A 21,644-nucleotide genomic window follows, 5' to 3' on the forward strand; every position below is an offset into this window, starting at 1 on the left:
CCACATGCATGTTTCAGTACGGAAGAGTAAGTAGTCTCAGCAATTTTCATACTGGGTATTAACAGTGCGACAATGAAAAGCACAACAGTGGAGAGGCTGTGACTGTAAACAGCTAGAGCCTGATTAAGAAATACGTTGTTGGCTGTTAATGAATTTGAATATCTTAAAGTTTCATTTAACGTATCTTAGTAATAACAAATCTCATACATAAGTAAGACCTACCTCTAAGAGCGTAACAACACCAGAGTACGTGTGCCATGGCTTCTGACCAATCATCGCATTAGTGTTTGCATCAGGTTTATTCTTATGATGAACGGAATATTCCTTGCCGACACCACGTTCAAAAAACGTCTGACAGTTTGTCTTTCACAAACTATTTCGTTCGTAGTGTTATGTTTCGCCAATCTGCAACAATTAAAAAAAATTGTGGGCTTTATTATTATTGTGCAGGTTATTATAAAAATTACAGCCTATGAAATGGAAGTTATCATTGTTTGCCTGAGATGTCTATTTGACAGCATTGACAGTTTTTGGCCAACTGCAGTAACGCTTCCCTTTTTCGCCACAGCTTCTAGTCTCTCTGAATTACCTTGGGCCGCTATCAACGGAGGGTCACTACTTGCATCATCCGTGATGTCACAAGTAGCGCAACTAGCTGACAGAGATTTTATGAACTAGGCAACTTGGGGCGCCACTTTTTAGTAATAGCTCACTTCTCATCGGGAAATTGTCAGCTGAGAGGATGACATCATATGAAGAACTACTCCCGCCGGCCGGAGTGGCCGAGCGGTTCTACAGTCTGGAACCGCGCGACCGTTACGGTCGCAGGTTCGAATCCTGCGTTGGGCATGGATGTGTGTGATGTCCTTAGGTTAGTTAGGTTTAAGTAGTTCTAAGTTATAGGGGACTGATGGCCTCAGAAGTCCTGTAGTGCTCAGAGCCATTTGAACCATTTTGAACTACTCCCCTTCAATCTTCTATTAAAAAAGAAAGAAACAACTGCGTGGGAAAATGAGAAATCTTCTGAAGTATATCATTCGGTTGACTAGAGGACTGTATTACACACAGTTTGAAAGGCTATATGTGGACGACAGTAAATTTGTCATTTATCTTCTAAGGACGAAATCGTCTTTTTACAAGCTACTTGGCTACTTACAAGAAGAGATAACTGGAATCAACAAAAACTAAACACGTGTTTTGCAGGAGAAGAGAAATTGGTCCTCACACTGAGGTAAGTAATGTAGTCGTTACTTTATTACTCACAGTATGTTCTCAGAAATTGTCTATATTTTTGAAAAATAATTTCTGTCACTAGTAATAACAGTGAACTTTTGATAGATGGAGGGTCCTATGCCAGAGTGAACCAACTACAAATTTTGACATTTTAGGTTAGCTATTGATAATGGTGCAGAAAATTATAAAGATTCATATGGCAAAACGAACCAGGACTCTTGAGGGACACTGAGAAATTTTTTTATGTTGGCACTTCTGGAGTGTCTCAGATCTACATTCATCTCTGGTGCCAGAGTGAACTAAATCCAGTAACAAGATGGCAGACGAAGTTGCATACAAGAGTTCAGAAGAGTCAAATGGCAGTAATGTTGACATGAAGTGTGGTTCCAGCGATGAATATGTGCCATCCTCACGTCAATCAAGTAGTGAAGGTATGTTTTATACTTAAAACTGCATAAATTTGGCTAAGAATGGTGTACAACATTACTTCGTAGCATGCGATTATTGAAGGCCACTGTAATACGCAAAAGTGGTAGGACACAAGGAGGTATATGTTGTTTATATAGGTCGTTGGTAGGACATGATGATGTGCTGTGCTATCATCTAGGGAGTAAACTGTGAACTACTAGTGGAATACTCACAACCACCGATAGGGACATGTTCCTGATCGATTATTACAGTCGCTGAACATCGAGAATGCTGTCAGCGTTAGGAACGTAGTTGGTACACTTTGGCAAATGAAATATATGAAAACGCATCGTTTTGACTGCACATCTGTTGTCAACTTTTATTTAACTATTTTACTTGCTAAATTATATTGATAATGATGTAAGTGGAGAACATGTACGCTATAGTTTTACATTAAGAAACATTTTTATTTTTTGCAGAATCCAAAGAACCAATTAGGGTGAAGCGCAAGAAAAGCAATCCAGGTAACTGGAAGAAGAACGATCGGAAGACTCGCAAGAACAGCGGAAACGCATTTACATCATCGACGGGACAAACAGTAATTGGAAAAACGTTAAAGGACTACCGCTGTACATGTAGTCGCAAATGTTATGAAAATGTCTCGCTGCAGGATCGACAGTTATTTTTTGATATGTATTACAGTGGTGGACGGTATGAAACACAAACAGCTTTGATTGGACGGTATGTAAAGTCCTTCATTGTGAAGGACAGAAGATCAAATGCAGAATATCCCCTAAGAATAACATGTGTGACGAAACAAAAGTGCTTTAATAGCTACATCTGTGCTGAGACAATGTACTTATTAAAACTTTATTTCACTTCCTTATAATCACCATCATTTTTTCAGACCTGTAATAGGTGCATTTTGATTGAAAAGCCAATAAACAAGATTCAGTATATGTTAGCAATCTGATGAAGATCATTTACTGCCCTCAATATCTCATCAGATTTTTTTTCTGTAGTTGAACTTTAGAGCTGAATATCTCGAAACATGTAATTTGTAGTTGGTTTATTCTGGCATAGGACCCTCCAGATAAGGTAAGCAGAAACCAGCTACTAAGTAGGTCTTTGTACATGTGTATTTATTTATAAATCATGAAACAGTAAACATTTATATGCTAACAATCTCACTGAAAATGAACATAGTAACTCGTTTGTGGTACATTATTATCCGACGGATAATGTGTTAGTGGCTGCACTTCCAGAGGGGGTCCTTGATGAGAAATGAAGGAGGAAATTGGGTGGGATGACGAAGTGAGTACGGCACAGGTAGCCCAAGATGATACGGTTACTGTTTGTCATTTGGGGCTTATGCTGCTGCAAGAACTCTGATTATGTCAGAACGTAATTTCAGTTTTCTTTCAGGAAACGCTTTGCGAATCTCTTGCAGAAGGGACAGAGGGAAGTGGCTGTCTTCATCATTCGTTAGCTCCTAGGAAGGTGCTTCTGCGGCCATCTTTTTTAACATCACAATAATGAGTTCATCGTCTTCACTTTTACGTTTCTTCCTTATTCTGCTTTTGGTTTTTCCATTTCGGATAAATTTTTGACACCTGTCTCGATCAACTTGTGTGCCAGTGTCTTCGTGGTCAAAGCTCCTGTCCTCTGTAACTCTTGTTGTTTTCTAAGAAAATATTTCTAAGAAGTGCAGTTGTACAAAATAAATGTCTGCTTTTTATTAAAAACTTCAGAGCCGCATTTTATATTCTTCACCTTTTGAAGCTCTCGAGCTTAACAAGAACGAATAGATTTTCATTTATTCTGTGTGACTGTCACTGTAAAAAGAAAATTACATGATACAGAAAGAAGTGAAAAACAGTGTGACAAGAGAGATCCAAATACAACAGCAGATTCTGTGTTCGAGTGGTAGGCTATGTCGTATGCGCGCGCTGGTCCATAGGGCGAAAATTAGCGCCACTAGTGACACACGGCTAATAGCTTTCACACACCGCAAAGCCCCGTGACGATGCTGGGCAATTCCCAATTGGACAGAGGTGTTGCCCAGGCCCGGCACCTATAGTGTATCAGTTGCGCCACTAGTTGCCGTCGGCTAATACACACAGTGCACTCATGACGTCACTAACGGCGCCACGGGGCCCAGGTGAAAGGCCGTGGCGATAACGTCACAGCAAGTGACACTGCAGGTCTTGCGAGTGCCAGCATCGTCTCGGGGGGGGGGGGGGGGTGGAGGGGGGTGTAACTATTTCAGACGAGCTTAGTAATCCTTGCCTGTGCGTTTAAATGCTTTACTGTCCTTGAAAATTGGTACACAAGATAATAATAATAAATTCACATATTTTTATGAACTGTTTTTGCACTAAGAAAACTGGTTATCCTATAGATTCCGCTTTACAAAAGTCACATTACCAAAAAGGTCACGTATTTCAGACAATTTCCAACACATCTTTTACATGATTGTTTAATAAAGTTATTTATTCAGTTAATGGAAAATTGTCACTATATACCGAAAATAGGCCAAATTTTTCATAAATACAACAAGACTTCTGGTCAGGTGACTACAGGGTTATAAACACAAAATCAAATAGGGGTAATGCGGGAGTAGGTTTAATAATGAATAGGAAAATAGGAATGCAGGTAAGCTACTACAAACAGCATAGTGAACGCATTATTGTGGTCAAGATAGATACCAAGCCCACACCTACTACAGTAGTACAAGTTTATATGCCAACTAGCTCTGCACATGACGAAGAAATTGAAGAAATGTTTGATGAAATAAAAGAAATTATTCAGATAGTGAAGGGAGATGAAAATTTAATAGTCATGGGTGACTGGAATTCGCGTGTAGGAAAAGGGAGAGAAGGAAACGTAGTAGGTGGATATGGATTGGGGCTAAGAAATGAAAGAGGAAGCCGCCTGGTAAAATTTTGCACAGAGCGCAACTTAATCATAGCTAACACTTGATTTAAGAATCATCAAAGAAGGTTGTATACATGGAAGAACCCTGGAGATACTAAAAGGTATCAGATAGATTATATAATGGTAAGACGTTTCCAGGGCCAGATGTAGACTCTGACCACAATCTATTGGTTATGACCTGTAGATTAAAACTGAAGAAACTGCAAAAAGGTGGAAACTTAAGGAGATGGGACCTGGATAAACTGAAAGAACCAGAGGTTGTACAGAGTTTCAGGGAGAGAATAAGGGAACAATTGACAGAAATGGGAGAAGGAAATACAGTAGAAGAAGAATGGGTAGCTTTGAGGGATGAAATAGTGAAGGCAGCAGAGGATCAAGTAGGAAAAAAGACGAGGGCTAGTAGAAATCCTTGGGTAACAGAAGAAATACTGAATTTAATTGATGAAAGGAGAAAATATAAAATTGCAGTAAATGAAGCAGGCAAAAAGGAATACAAACGTCTCAAAAATGAGATCGACAGGAAGAGCAAAATAGCTAAGCAGGGATGGCTAGAGGACAAATGTAAGGATGTAGAGACTTATCTCACTAGGTGCAAGATAGATACTGCCTACAGGAAAATTAAAGAGACCTTTGAAAATAAAAGAACCACTTGTATGAACATCAAGACCTCAGATGGAAACCCAGTTCTAAGCAAAGAAAGGAAAACAGAAAGGTGGAAGTAGTATATAGAGGGTCTATACAAGGGCGATGTACTTGAGGACAATATTATGGAAATGGAAGAGGATGTAGATGAAGATGAATTGGGAGATACGATACTGCGTGAAGAGTTTGACAGAGCACTGAAAGACCTGAGTCGAAACAAGGCCCCCGGAGTAGACAATATTCCATTGGAACTACTGACGGCCTTGGGAGAGCCAGTCCTGACAAAACTGTACCTTCCGGTGAGCAAGATGTATGAAACAGGCGAAATACCCTCAGACTTCAAGAAGAATATAATAATTCCAATCCCAAAGAAAGCAGGTGTTGACAGATGTGAAAATTACCGAACAATCAGTTTAATAAGCCACAGCTGCAAAATACTAACACGAATTCTTTACAGACGAATGAAAAAACTAGTAGAAGCCGACCTCGGGGAAGATCAGTTTGGATTCCGTAGAAATACTGGAACACCGGAGGCAATACTGACCTTACGAGTTATCTTAGAAGAAAGATTAAGGAAAGGCAAACCTACGTTTCTAGCATTTGTAGACTTAGAGAAAGCTTTTGATAATGTTGACTGGAATACTCTCTTCCAAATTCTGAAGGTGGCAGGGGTAAAATACAGGGAGCGAAAGGCTATTTACAATTTGTACAGAAACCAGACGGCAGTTACAAGAGTCGAGGGACATGAAAGGGAAGCAGTGATTGGGAAGGCAGTAAGACAGGGTTGTAGCCTCTCCCCGATGTTATTCAATCTGTATATTGAGCAAGCAGTAAAGGAAACAAAATAAAAATTAGGAGTGGGTATTAAAATCCATGGAAAAGAAATAAAAACTTTGAGGTTCGCCGATGACATTGTAATTCTGTCAGAGACAGCAAAGGACTTGGAAGAGCAGTTGAATGGAATGGACAGTGTCTTGAAAGGAGGATATGAGATGAACATCAACGAAAGCAAAATGAGGATAATGGAATGTAGTCGAACGAATTAAGTCGGGTGATGCTGAGGGAATTAGATTAGGAAATGAGATACTTAAAGTAGTAAAGGAGTTTTGCTATTTGGGGAGCAAAATAACTGACGATGGTCGAAGTAGAGAGAATATAAAATGTAGACTGACAATGGCAAGGAAAGCGTTTCTGAAGAAGAGAAATTTATTAATATCGAGTACAGATTTCAGTGTCAGGAAGTCTTTTCTGAAAGTATTTGTATGGAGTGTAGCCATGTATGGAAGTGAAACATGGACGATTACTAGTTTGGACAAGAAGAGAATAGAAGCTTTTGAAATGTGGTGCTACAGAAGAGTGCTGAGGATTAGATGGGTAGATCACATAACTAATGAGGAGGTATTGAATAGGATTGGGGAGAAGAGAAGTTTGTGGCACAACTTGACCAGAAGAAGGGATCGGTTGGTAGGACATGTTCTGAGGCATCAAGGGATCACCGATTTAGCATTGGAGTGCAGTGTGGAGGGTAAAAATCGTAGAGGGAGACCAAGAGATGAATGTACCAAGCAGATTCAGAAGGATGTAGGTTGCAGTAGGTACTGGGAGATGAAGAAGCTTGCACAGGATAGAGTAGCATGGAGAGCTGCATCAAACCAGTCTCAGGACTAAAGACCACAACAACAACAACCACACAGTAGAAAAAGCCAAATATTCATTGTGTAAAGCATGTGGCATATTTAAAAAAACTTAAAAACTACATTTTTTAGCTATTTAATGCAAATTATGCTATTAAATTTATCCTTACATTTTTGTAAACATAAAAAATATAGGTTAGTTAAAATTATTCACTACTGATGTACAGGAAATGAATACAAACTGTAAACTGAATCATTACCGTTTCTGAAACATTCTGACACAGATAAAGTTGCGCATCATCATTGGCAGTCGATGTATCGTCGTTGTTGAGGCAACACGCGCGTAAATCTTTTTCTATGTCTAATAGTTTGGTCGACATGGATGCTTGTTTCTGTGAATTGTGCTTATCATAAAAGAGCTCTACTTAGTTCGTATAGTTTTGGTATGCTGACAAAAACAGAAATGTCAAATAAACCAGTAAAGAAAAGCTTCTTCACTACGAATTGAAAAAAAAGAAAACTAGACCTTTTTTCATTCCTAGACAAAGAAGAAAATATCCTTGGATGTGGAATTATTATACAGATAAGTGCAAAATCATACTCAAATGCGAATTTCGTTATGAAAATAATGCAATGTCGACCTTTCCGATAATACTACAAATGTGTTGCAGAGTACATATTTTTATTTCTTATCTTCAAAGGTGTTGAATTTGTAAGAGATCAAAGGATAGGAAGACATCATAGTACGCAAATGAAACATAGACTCTAATAAGGAGGGAAACTTTGTTATTGCAGCCTACTGAAATGAGATTCATTTACAGTTATCAGGGGATGTTCTAAGGAAAATGTAACCAACGAAGACAAACGGAAAGAATAAAAAATATGCAGTGTTTTGCATAGAGAGTGGATTACAGGAAACATGGGATCACTCGACTGGTTTGTCACCAAACCAGCTCAAGTGAAAGCTTGTAGACTGTAATCTATCGTCAGGAGGGAACCGACAATACCAAAGTAACAATGGGTATTGTTGCTAGATAAGCAGCATATTAACCCTTGCTTCAATATAAGAGCGCAAATCTCATCCATGTCCATCATTCAAATGAAAGAGCTCGTTTTCACGTACCTTCCATTGTAGAGAAGCCCATATGATTATACTCCACAACCAGTGGTCACCGCGTGTCACAAGACATGGAAAATGGCGTTCTCTGTTGGAAATAATGACGCAATTAAGCACTGTACGGCAGAAAACAAATAAATATAAACGGACACAGCTCTGTTTTCGTGTAGGCAAGAACAACAACAACAGCAATAACGTACTTGCAACATTTTGTACGCGCTGTAGCAGAAAACAAATTTAAATGAACATAACGGTACAGCCGTGAAGGCAACAGCAACAACGTACATGGAACATTTTGTGCCCTCTACATCACTGCTGACAGATTTCATATACACAAAACTTCTATTCTTGTCCCATCTTTGCCGGTCTTGCAAAACACTGCGCTTTTTGCAATCATAGACTGTGAGGGCGTTTACGCAAAAATACGTAGACTGCTGTAGGATGTTTTCGGGAACTTCAATTAAACCTGTCTCACTCGCTGCAGTGGAGAGTAAACTCCTGCTAAATGACATCCAACTCAGTCCACAGTTCTGCAACGCGAGCTCATTTAGCACTGGCGGATGTTCTTGTCTTGGTTTTTACGGATGAACTGCAAGACGAGCTGCTGTGAGTCGACTTTTGCACAAAACCGATTGTCGACAACATTCGAAAAGACCCTCACTCAAGGACTGTAACTCAGTTTATTTGTACCCGTTGTTTCCAGGTAGTTCACAACTTACGAACAGTCACTGTTTTCGCTTCAAATTAACCTGGAAATCGGTTGCGTCTCTCACTTATTTGGAAATATAACTCAACTGCGGTAGAACTTGTTCCACTCAAGTTGAGTCAGGAGTTACTAAGAAACTCTAGCAAGGAGAGCTGCCGACTGAATCATCATGGAATGTCCGAAGTTGAAAACTAAAAAGGAAAGAAAGGGGAATGGCAAATTAGTCTCCATTATTAAATGTGAAAAGGAATGTTATCACGACTGAATGAATGGTTAGCATCCACAACACCGTCACGATTTAAATACTTGAGAATAAAGTTGCTCACGGTCGTACAAGTCTATTTGTAAGCCACAATTTCTTTAACAATGCTTGGTATTTCAAAAACTCTGATCTTTAGCTAAAAGAAAACAATATTAAGATTTTAACGTCATTGATGTTATGTCGACTGTCTGGTCATCGGAGAAGGATCATTTAATATGGATGGCGGATATGGCTAAAACAACCGGTTTTCGGTTATATCGTTGTTTTTTTTTCAACGTCTGTTTAACCTTAGTGTTAAAATCGCCTAAAATAATAGGTTTCTGAAAAAACCGGTTTTCGGTTTCTCATCCCTATTATTTCATGTAATGAAAGTAGAAATGGAACAAAGATCGAAAAATTTTGACTTCCACAGTTTCAAGATACATAGAAACGAAATACTAAATGAAACAGGCAAATAAAAAGAAAATTTAGTCCGTCCACCGTTCACTGCTCTTCTCGAAAAGTTGTAAGTGGCTGAATACTATAAAAAAATCACCAATATTCTCCTGTTGATTCTAATTTCCTGAAACTCTGCTCAAAAACCATGCTCTAATCGAGAATCATACCATTGCTTGGGCATTATGAATAGTCAGTGCTATAGGCTCTATTTTTCATGTTAATTTGTCCGTTTTCAAGTGCTCCAAGCAGATAAGAGCATATTACGTAAACACGGGTTCCAGATCAGCTACTTTCAGTTTTTATTGTAAACTATGAATGAATTGTTAAATTGTAAGTTTTCTCCTTCTATCATGTCGTAAGTATGTTGTGGCTCCTCCGTTTCTTAAGATGTTAAAGAAATGGAGCATTGTACTTCATTGGTACCGCACTTCGTAAAAATATTACAGGATTCTGTAAGACAAATAATGCCCGAAGACAACAGGGTGAACCTACACTGAGGTGACAAAGGTCATGGGATACCTCTTAATATGGTGTCGAACCTCCCTTTGCCGGCACAGTGCAGCAATTCGACGTCACATGGATTCAAAAAGTCGTTGGAAGTCCCCTGCACAAATACTGGGCCATGCTGCCTCTATAGCCGTCCATAATAACGGAAGTGTTACTGGTGCACGATTTCGTGCACATACGGACCTCTCGATTATGTCCCATAAATATTCGCTGGGATTCATGTTAGGCGATCTGAGCAGCCAAATCAAGTGGTCGAACTGTCCAGCGTGTTCTTCAAGCCACTCATGAACAGTTGTGGCCCAGTGACAGGTGCATTGTCGTCCATAAAAATTCCATCGTTGTTTGGGAGTATTAAGTCCGTGAATGGCTGCAAATGATCTCCGAGTAGCCGAACATAACCATTTCCAGTCAAAGGTGGGTTCCATTCCATTCAAACACAGCCCGCACCATTATGGAGCCACCACCAGTTTGCACAGTGCCTTATTGACAAACCATCAGTTCTTCCCAACTGAAATCGAGACTCATCTGGTCAGGACACGGTTTTCCTGTCGTCTAGGGTCCAAACGATATGGTCACGAACCCAGGAGAGGCGCTGCAGGCGATGTCGTGCTGTTAGCAAAGGCACTCGAGTCTTTCGTCTGCTGCCTTAGACCATTAACGCCCAATTTTGCAGCACTGTTCTACAGGATAGGTTCGTCGTATGTCCCACATTGATTTCTGTGGTCATTTCAAGCAGTGTTGCTTGTCTGTAGCAATTTCACATGAATCACCTGAGTACAAAAGACAGCTCCGCTAATGCACTGCCTTTTACAGCTTGTGTACGCGATACTGCTGGCATTTGTTTATGTGCATATCGCTACCACATGACTTTTGTCACTCAGTGTATCATATAAATCAGATGGGGCAAGTCGCGCACACTGCGTGTACTAGCGTACCCTCCAATAGGCCACGACAGACATAATAGCTACACATTGCTGTTGTGTTGGCAGAAGAGCCAACACCGTGTTACTAGTGGAGGCCGAAATGCAGGCGTTTTAGCTCACGCAGGCTGGCGTGAGGATGGAAGAACTATACTGACGTGAGGGCTGGAACATGACAAGGAATGAGAATTCAGAAAGCGGAGGTAATTAGGTTGATACTTAACTTTAATCCATTAATGATGAATGTCGCTCTTGACGGTACCTGATTCACAATATTATCTGTTAGTAACTGAATATGGCGCCTTGCTAGGTCGTAGCAAATGACACAGCTAAAGGCTATGCTAAACTGTCGTCTCTGCAAATGAGAGCGTATGTAGACAGTGAACCATACTAGCAAAGTCGGCTATACAACTGCGACGAGTGCTAGTGAGTCTCTCTCGACTAGAGCTGCCGCGTGGCGGCGCTCGGTCTGCAATCACTGATAGTGGCGACACGCGGGTCCGACGTTACTAACGGACCGCGGCCGATTTAAAGGCTACCACCTAGCAAGTGTGGTGCCTGGCGGTGACACCACAATTGCTTCAGCAAGGTAGAGATAATAGCTGCATTATTGCGTCAGCAACGTTTTACCAAACAGCAATGACCGCATTTCTCATTTTCTATAATAACACAATATTTCAAAGCAATGGAAATTTTACACATAAAAATTGCTCTTCTTTTAAAAATGTTAATTTAAAAACAAAAAAATTAGCACTGCTGCTTTGAGTAATAGCTCACCTACTTCGCTTTTTTAATAAGGTTATTATAAAGAAATAAAAAAAACTTGTTAGAACCAAGACCAACGAAAATTACCGACTATTCAGTACTAAAATACCGGTATCGATTTTAACCGGTCAGTTTTTCCCATCTGTAGCATTTACTCAGCTGGTGATGCGGATGTGATGGGGATGAAAGAAATCTGTTGCCTAATTGAAACAGATCATTTTGGCCTTCCGCTTAAGTGATTTATGAAATCTACTGCACTCGGAGGCAGTTTACAGACAGGACTGTTCAATACGGTTTAACCATGCAAGAGCCTGAAGGTGTTACAGTATGAATAACATTAAACGCGCTCAAGGAAGAACGCCAGGTGCTAGTCGCTGCTCCTTGCGCACTGCAGTATAGAATAGCCGTGACATTCCAAACAGGAAAGTGCTGGACAGAGAAGGAGGAATCACTGGATGTTTGTGGTTTGGCCACGAAAGGTACCCAACAGTCCCATATTTAAAGAATGGCACCGTGAAACCGCCAAAAGTTGTTGAAAGAAATATTTGCTTCCACACAAATAAGTTTCCGTCTAGCGAGCACTTCAGTTAACGTCGAGTTTAAAGAATGTTTCTTGGCATCAAATAATGTATAAAAGACGTACATGTATGTGCCAGATGCTGCAACTGTAAAAGAATTATGTATTTGGCGCCAAGTAAGCTTCCATAAACTTGACTTAATGTTTGTGGTGACTTTAAGATGGTCGCTTAACCGAAATTGTCTGGAAATATTTACTCGTTACACCAGCATTTGGTGGTTCCACGATTCTTTAAATTCAGTGAAGCTCTAAGGAACCCAGTTACCATTCAGTTTCACACCTTACTCTTTCAGATTAAAATTATTAGGGTGGTTAGTAAGTCTCTATGACTTGTCTGTACTGTCTTGCGTAATATTTGCTTGTGGCTGCCAGCACATCAGTCTTGTCACATAAAACCTGGTGGTCTCCTGGCTGCTGAGTACGAGGGTTGGAACTTAAATAGTGGGAACTATTTATTCACAACCGATACAAAAGAGTTACATGTTTGCACCTGTTACTGTCCTTCAAAGTAGTCACCAGAGGTGTGTAGAACACGTTGCCAGCGACGCGGAAGGCGTAATATGCCGTTAGCAGAGCCTGTTCTGTTGATGGTGCGAATGGAGCGGTCTACTGCCTGTCGAATCTCTGGAACAGTTCTGAAGCTGGTGCCACGAAGTGGTTCCTTCGTCTTCGGAATCAAATTAAAGTCACAAGGACTTAAGTCCGAGGAGTACGGTGGATGGTACAGTACGTCCCAATCCCATCGACCGAACAGAGCAGCCACAGCTTGCGCTGTATGAGCCCTCGCAATGTCGTGCAAAATGATGGGTGGGTTGCGCAGAAAGTGTCGCCACTTCTTTCGCAAAGTTCGTCGCAGGCAATCCACCAAAAACGAACAGTATTACTTTGCACTGATGGTGGCATTTGCTTCAGAACTGTTTCAGAGATTCGACAGGGAGTAGACCTCTCCATTCGCACCATCAACAGAACAGGCTCTGCTAACGGTATAATACGCCTTCCACATCGCTGGTAACGGGTTCTACACAACGCTGGTGACTACTTCGAAGCACAGTAACAGCTGCAAACATGTAACTCTTTTGTATCGGTTGTGAATAAATAGTTGCCACTATTCCATCCCTCGTATGTTCCACATCATCTGATCTATTCGCTTCTCCCCTTCTACAGTCGCCCTTGTCTTCTTCTAGTGCCTTTTTCGACTGTTATTTCAGTAGAATCTACGTACATGTGAGCACTACTATATGGTATCCTATGAGTCCCTACTTTTCCAGCGGTTTGCGAGCATTCTTGGCCGACTTTAGGTGTTTCTGTAGCTTTCGGGTGTGTTTGTTAATTATGTTGCTATTCATTTTTGTCAAAATATTTGCTATGTGGTCAGAGACATCTATACTGAACGGCAGGAAACCCTTGGGTTTTGCAGATGTCTGTAAATCGCTATGATCTTTTCCTGGCTCGCTTAACACTTTCTTTTTATCTCAGTGGGCAAATATCCAAGGGCAACCGTAGACGGGGAGAAACATATCAGCTGTTGCGGAACATGCTTTGCAACCTCCAGGAGACTGCTCAGTTACTGGCAGCCACAAGCAGATAAAATGAAAGATTATGCAGGGAGGCCACAGAGACTACTAAACACATTACTTTTTTGTTTTTGTATAATTTTTAAAAAATAGACAGTTATAGGAAGCTAACATATTACCTTTATCAGACACACTTCGTGCGTTACGAGCGCCGTGCAGATTAAGGTATCGCGACTTGCTTGATTTTCTGTCGGGGTTGTCCCCATTAGGGAAGATGGCCTCTAGAGCGCTCCCTACCTTACGGATGAAAAACAAAATTAAAAATTCATGATGATTTGAGACAACACCTCATGAGAATTCCAGGTCACACAATTCCCCAGAAGATCCTAAAACTACAAGAGATATTGGAAGAACTCGAAAAAGATGGGAATTATTTTCTTTGTGAGTACTGATCAGGCAGCAGCCTTGTCCGTGAAAGTAAGATGATGATGATGATGATGAAGATAATAATGATGATGATTATGATCTTCTTGAGCTATAGACTTTGGTACGCCATCATATGTACTACTGACTGAATCTCCAAGCCCCACGTGTTGAGCAATTCGGCGGTTCGTCCACCCGGCCTCCCGCATGCCCACTATACGCCCTCGCTCAAAGTCCGTCAACTGCACATACGGTTCACGTCCACGCTGTCGCGGCATGCTACCAGTGTTAAAGACTGCGATGGAGCTCCGTATGCCACGGCAAACTGGCTGACACTGACGGCGGCGGTGCACAAATGCTGCGCAGCTAGAGCCATTCGACGGCCAACACCGCGGTTCCTGGTGTGTCCGCTGTGCCGTGCGTGTGATCATTGCTTGTACAGCCCTCTCGCAGTGTCCGGAGTAAGTATGGTGGGTCTGACACACCGGTGTCAATGTGTTCTTTTTTCCATTTCCAGGAGTGTACATAGGCTTGTGTAGTATAATTTGTTCAACAGATACTTTTTAACCGTATTGTAATAAACCAGTGGCCCCGGTTCATGTTTTCGTTCGGTCCGCGGTTCTCACCAGTTTTTTTACAATAATATGCAGCTAACAATCAACAGTCGAATCCAAAATGTCAGCTAGCGTTAAGAGCTTCTGAAGAGTGTAGTTTCCATGCTCAGTAACAATTGAAAATATAATATTTTGAGATGTACTTAATTTTAAAGGACGTAGGCGAATTACGGTGTCAACTAAGCAAAGTTGGCCGCTTACCTCAGGTGTACACGTGTAAGTAGCAAGGTCACTGCGGCGTTAGAGGATGTGAGAGGAGAAATGTTTTATTGTTTGTCTTCTCACGGAGGTGCGCGGTTCTTATGGACCAGCTACTGTTGTATAAAATTTTACATAGAAGTAACATGGGTTCGTGAATGAACATTAGTGAGACGATCACTAAATTAATTAAGACTGTTTAATACCACGCAGTGAAGAGAAGAAAAATGACATTCTAAACATTTAGTACACATTTATGATCGTGTCTCATATTGTATAATGCATTTAAAAACAGCTTGAACGAAAAAAGCGTCGAATGCTTTGAGAGGTGGGAGTACTCATCGAAAAGTCCAATAAACACGGATGCGGAAATCCATTCTTTCTGAGATAAGTCCAATAAACATGGTCCTGGAAATGTATACTTTCTGCGATATACACGTATTTACCGGAGGTGTTCTACATGGCGTCCGCACGCCTGATATGGACAAGCGTGCACCCTTTGCCCTCCGGCACAAGGAATGACTGGTGTGGCATAGACCAATTTCTTCAGGTGTCCCCATAATCAAAAGTTCAGGGGGTTGAGGTCTACGGAGCGAGCACCAAGGTGTGCTCACACTACGCTCCCCCCTCCCCGATCAATCCGGCGGTCGTGAAAGGTCTGCGTCAGATGTTCGAACATATTATGACGATGCATGAATAACATTTGTATTCGTTGCTGCAATGGCACTGCGTCCAGCAAGGTAGGCAATACATTGATGAGAAATTCCAGATAAAGCGCCCCAGTTAACCTTTGCGGTAGCATGTATAGCTCTTTTTCTATAGGAAATGTTTTTTTTTTATTCCAGTCTTTGATCACAATATCAGTTCTTTTGACGATGACCGGTTTCAGTCCGTAATGACCATCCACAGATCTACAATATACAAATATATACACCTGGTGAGCAGTCTGTCTTTCAACACAATACAGCAATACGTATCGCAATATACTATCATACAACCAGGGAAATGTAGAGATAAAATACGGTAAAACGTGCCAGTTCCTAAAGTGATAAGGCCAATGGCATCGTCAAAACATATAAATATAATCAGCACAAGGTCGTCACATAGATCTAAAAGGAGGTGTAGAATAGGCCACATCGTCCACACAGTCATTATTGCAACTGGCTACTGAAGCACAGTAGCTACCAGAAATCTGTTTCCCTACACCCTACCTAGATGTCGCTAATCTGGACTTAAATGTAGTCATGATTTACGCAAGAAACATAATCTGATAAAAATACATGTATCAGACTTTTAAATATTGATAACTATCATAGAACGCAATTGTGATACAGTAATAGACGAATACAGTTACCCATATAAAATTATTAAAAGGAAATGTGTGAAGGGAATAGGTCTCACCCTTTTTTGGTGAATTTACGGTCAAAAATTAATACAAGTGATACATTTCCTGTAGCAACCTATAAATTACCTATAAAAGATAAAATGTCTATATGACAGGTGAAAAAGACAGATCAATGATCAGCGTCCTCTGTTGGGTCGGCTGCCAGGATGTTATTAGGTGCGCACCGATCGTAAGAACTTAGCACTAGAGAGCTTTACATACATCGTGATATGTCTCCCACAGAAAACGTTTAAACAACATATTAACAGTCAATAAATAAAATTATATAGTCTGGTCTTACATTCCATGAATAGTTAGGACATAACCAGTTACAGGATTAGAGCGACTTTTTATCTATCACCAAGTACACCTGCCCATACTTTGACTGTGAATCGGTGTTAATGTGCTCTTTCCTGACTTTATTGGGGATTTACATCTGCCCATACATGCTGGTTATAGAAATTCAGTTCACAACACCATCTCTTGTGAACCCTGCCTCACTGGTAAATTAAATCTCGGATGTGAACACTAGATCTGTGGCATACTTCTGCCACGACCATTGAGAGAACCGCCGTCTGCCACGATGACCCCGTGGTCTTAGGGCATTAAAGTGCTGTAAAGGATGTGGGAACAGCGGTTGTCCACGAAGTACCTCCCTCCCACAGATAAAAGAATGGGACTTGCCTTCTGATGCTGCTAATCGTCGCACACTGGTCCCAGGGGTTTCTTCCAATAAACGTAGCACACGCTTCTCTGTGCGGGGCCATCCACTTCAGTCTTTCGGGATGCAAGGGGACCTGTGTCCCACAGACGCTGGTAAATTCTACCGAACAGCTTGTCAGAGGGCACTCTGTGATGTGGATATTTTCCAGCGTAGAGGGCACGCGCTAGCAGGCTACGTCCATTTGCTTGGTTCAAATGGCTCTGAGCACTATAGGACTTAACACCTGAGGTCATCAGTCCCTAGACTTAGAACTAGTTAAACCTAACTAACCTAAGGACATAACACACATCCATGCCCAAGGCAAGACTCGAACCTGCTACCGTAGCAACTGCACGGTTCCGGACTGAAGCGCCTAGAGCCGCTTGGCCACAGCGGCCGGCACGTCCATTTGCTAAACCACAACAGAATATCATATCCGCTATTTCACTTGTCGAGTAGAAGACTTCCATTGCTAACAAGTGGTGGAAGAGGGAAAATGTAAATGTACTACACCATCTGTACGTACAAACAGCGCAATAATAGAAAACACATATAACTGAATCCGCGTTTGGAAGAAGGTAAAACACCATACCTGCCCAGGGTTGAAAGTACTGTGCAATAAGGAACACAAACACGACGAAAACTAAGGTAGCCTACAACACAACTCGAACCACACAACTGACTGCAGATCACCTATCGGTAGGTAGACTAGTGTGAGTAATTTTGGCTCTCCCGGCTAGCCGCGCGGTCTAACGCGCTGCATCCCGAGCGAGAAGGCGTGCCGGTCCCCAGCACGAATCCGCCTGTTGAATTAGTGTCGAGGTCCGGTGTGCTGGCCACACTGTGGATTATTTTTAAGGTGGTTTTCACTCTGCCTCGGCGAATGCGGGCTGGTTCCCCTTATTCCGCCTCCGTTACAATGTGTGGGCGAGTGCTGCGCAAACACTGTCTCCATGTACACGTGCACCATAATTACTCTTCCACGCAACATTCGTTTGGTATGAGACGTTCCCGGGGGGTGGTGGGGGAGGGGGTGGTCCACTTGGGTCTGAACCACACAATAGCCCTGGGTTCGGTGTGGGGCGTTGGTAGGGTGGGTGGACTGCTGTGGCCTGTTGTGGGGTTTGAACTACTGAGGGCTACAGTGGGATGAAGCCTCTCCGTCGTTTCTAGATCCCCGGTTCAATATACAATACGCATTATGAGTAAGACATCATAATAGCCTTCAGACACATTTGACGGAGCGCCAATGCAACGACTGTGCTAGTATCAGCAACCAAGCGTTGCACAGCCCTTCCTATAAACACGTTTTTAACTCGGAAAGTAGGCGTTCCTGAATCCATGTTTAGTGGACCTATTTTTCTTGTTTCGATGAGTATTACCACCTCTCAAAGTAGTCGACACATGTTTTGAACACTCTCTATATGTACAGTTACAGTTAGCAGTTGTTTAAACATAAGCTCACTCAAGCAACACAACGACACTTCGTCAGGCAATTACAGTGTCACAACTTTGGGGTCGCTGAGTATGGCAGCAATCTGAAACAGAGAACAGTCGACACGAAGTGTTCCGAACGGTGCCGACTTTTAACGATCAGTAGTTGGCGATCGGCGGCCGACTTATCGCGCCCTTTACGTATCTACGTAGATTACCAATTAATAATAAGAGCAGTACATATTATGTGGGCCGAGGTGCTGCTCTTGAACGTCCGTATTGGGTCTTGAAGGACAAAGCCTGACGACCTCTGTGATAGACGATGAATCCGTAAGTGATACGTGAATGCATCATCGCGCGATACAAAGCAGAATGTTGGGGTGAGCCACCCCCCCCCCCCCCCTCCCCACCATGATCTTTCCACCGATGTGATAAGGTTCAATGCAGTTTCACGCACCGGTGGTGATTTGGATACGAGGTGCCTAACTCGTTCGAGAACCAAAGAGAACGCCAAGAAATGTAGCCTGGGATTTTATTGGTATTTTATGAACAGGCAAACAGCCTCGTGCAGTGCGTTTCCTAAAATGCAAAATAACAGAATTTTCTGTAGATATCTTCATCCCACAGCTGTGGAAATTTTGAAATTGTACGCCTATTGCCTTTGACAGTCCACACACTGCCTGATCCAGACTGTTGGTCGGCACGTCTACTGAGGTGACAAAAGTCATGGGATACCTTCATATTCCCGGCTTAGTGCACCAACGCCACATGGTATGGACTCAACAAGTCGCTGGAAGTCCCCTACTGAAATATTGAACCATCCATAATTGCGAAAGTGTTGTCAGTGCAGAATGATGTACACGAACTGACCTCTCGATTATGTCCCATAAATGTTCAGTGGGACTCATGTTGGATAATGTGGGTGGCCAAATCATTCGCTCGAACTGTCCAGAATGTTCTTCAAACCAGTTGCGAACAACTGTGGCCTGGTAACATTGCATTACTGTTTAGGAGTTCATGAACGTCTGAAAATGGTTTCCTAGTAGCCGCACATAATCATTTCCAGTCAATGATCGGTTCAGTTGTACCAAAGGACCCAGTCTTTTCCATGTAAACACAGCCCACACCATTACGGAGCCACTACCAGCTTGCACAGTGCTTCGTTGATTACTTGGGTCCATGGCTTCGTGGAATCTGTGCCACATATGGACCCTACCACAAGCTCTTACCAGGCTACGGTTTTCCAGTCGTCAGGGGTCCAATCGATGTGGTGACGAGCCCAGGAGAGGCACTGCAGGCGGTGTCGTGATGTTACCAAAGACACTCGCATCGGTCGTCTGGTGCCACAGCCCTTTAACTCCGAATTTCGCCGTACTGTCCTAACGAACACGTTCGTCGTTCATCCCACATTGATTACTGCGGTTATTTCACGCACTGTTGTCTGTCTGTTGACACTGACAACTCTTCGCAAACGCCGCTGCTTTCGGTCGTTAAGTGAAGTCCGTGAGCATCTGCGTTGTCCGTGGTGAGATGAAATGCTTGAAATTTGGCATTCTCGGCTCACTCTTGACATTTTGGGTATCGGAATACTGAATTCCCTAAATGGAATGTCCAATACGTCTAGCTGCAACTACCGTTCCGCATTCAAAGTCTGTTAATACCCGCCATAATTAGGTCGGAAAATTTTTCACGTGAATCACCTGAGTCACATTTCAGCTCCGCCAATGCATTGCCATTTCTATAAGTTGTGACACTACTGCCACACGTATATATATTTGGATATGGCTATCCCACAACTCTTGTCACTTCAGTGAACATACAAATATGTCCTTCATACTGGTGAATTTTTACAGGAGGAGCGCTGATCCTGTCCTTCTCGGAAGTAAAGAGTGCAAGGAATGTGGGGCTGGGGATTGCTCCTTGTGGGAGACCTGTTGTAAGAAGACGTGGTCTAGTTAACTTATTCCGGAAGCGAGCCCATAGGCGTATTTCAGCGGGGAAAGTGCTTATTCCATAAATCAACTATGATGGGATTCCACGGTTTCCAAGTTCCGTAGCAACACAGGTATATGAACATTATCATGTGCACCGACAACATCAAGAAAGGCAGCTTGACATTCTCTTTCGTTGTGGCCACGTCAGAAATTACGATATTTGAATTATCAATTGTCACGTTGCCTTTCCTAAACCCATTCTAAGTCGATGGCAGAATCTGGTTCGATTCCAAGCGATTTTCAACAAGGAGCACTGAAGTTTTGCCGACGCAGGAAGAGAGAGAAATTGGTCTATCTGCCGTGGCCTGCTGTTCGTGGTTTCAGTATAGGTATCACCAATTCAGCTGTTAAATTTTCTATCAGTGCTTCTTTCATCCAAAATTGGTTAAATACACACTAAGTCAAAAAAGACACACCACGACGGAATTATGTGAATGAGATGTAAATCAGTAGATGCGATGTACACGTACAGACAAACCAAATTATTACAATTTCAGAAAAACTGATGATCTATTAAGGAGAGAGAGCATCACAAATTGACCAAATCTATAACACGCTGATCTATCTCTGGCTCTTATGCAGCAGTTACTTGGCTTGGCATTAATTGATAGAGTCTTTGAATGTCCTGCTGAGGGATATCGTGTCAAATTATGTCCATCGTCAAAATTCTGAGATGGCTGGAGGACCCTACCCATAATGCTCCAAACAGGGGAGTGATACGGCAACCTTGGTGGCCAAGATAGGGTTTGGTAGCAAGAAGACAAGCGGGCCTTATCTTGCAGAAACATAACCCCAGGGTGGCTTGCCACGAATGGCATCAAGACTGGGCATAGAAATCGTTGGCGCACCGCTGTGCTGCAACGCTGTCGCTAATGACAACCAAAGAGATCCTGTTATGAAAAGAAATGGCACCCCACACCATCAGTCCTGATTGTTTGGTCGAATGACAGGCGAGAGTGAGGTTGGTACCCCACTGCTGACTGGGTCGTCTCCAGACAAGTCTTAGCTGGTGGTCAGGGCTTAGTTCGAAGTGGGACTTCATCACTGAAGACAATTAGACACCAGTCAATGAGATTCTGTGCTGAAGAGGTGTCTGAGGGCGGCCCCAGACAGTGGTGGGATACCAATCTGACTGTCTCCTGGCGTAGGGCTCAACAACCAAGAGGGGTGATCTGGGGTACAATTTCGTTTCATAGTAGGACCCTTTTGTTGCTATCCGCTGCACCCTTGCAGC

General features: G+C 42.3%; 1 protein-coding gene across 1 annotated transcript; it reads left to right on the top strand.

Annotated features, from left to right (window-relative positions):
• Window positions 1-1,547: 1,547 nt before the first annotated feature.
• Window positions 1,548-2,600, top strand: LOC126281498 (uncharacterized). Its single transcript, XM_049980505.1, has 2 exons — window positions 1,548-1,664; window positions 2,121-2,600. Exons 1-2 carry the CDS (start codon window positions 1,550-1,552, stop codon window positions 2,528-2,530), a joined length of 525 nt encoding a protein of 174 aa, XP_049836462.1. The 5' UTR covers window positions 1,548-1,549; the 3' UTR covers window positions 2,531-2,600.
• Window positions 2,601-21,644: the final 19,044 nt, after the last annotated feature.

The sequence above is a fragment of the Schistocerca gregaria genome, chromosome 7 (assembly GCF_023897955.1).
Source record: "Schistocerca gregaria isolate iqSchGreg1 chromosome 7, iqSchGreg1.2, whole genome shotgun sequence".
Taxonomy (NCBI): domain Eukaryota; kingdom Metazoa; phylum Arthropoda; class Insecta; order Orthoptera; family Acrididae; genus Schistocerca; species Schistocerca gregaria.

Bases quoted from the DNA above. Each gene is read 5' to 3' on its own strand.
- LOC126281498 (XM_049980505.1), top strand. From the start codon at position 1,550: ATGGCAGACGAAGTTGCATACAAGAGTTCAGAAGAGTCAAATGGCAGT. The intron at 1,665-2,120 runs GTATGTTTTATA...TATTTTTTGCAG, and splicing joins ACGTCAATCAAGTAGTGAAG to AATCCAAAGAACCAATTAGG.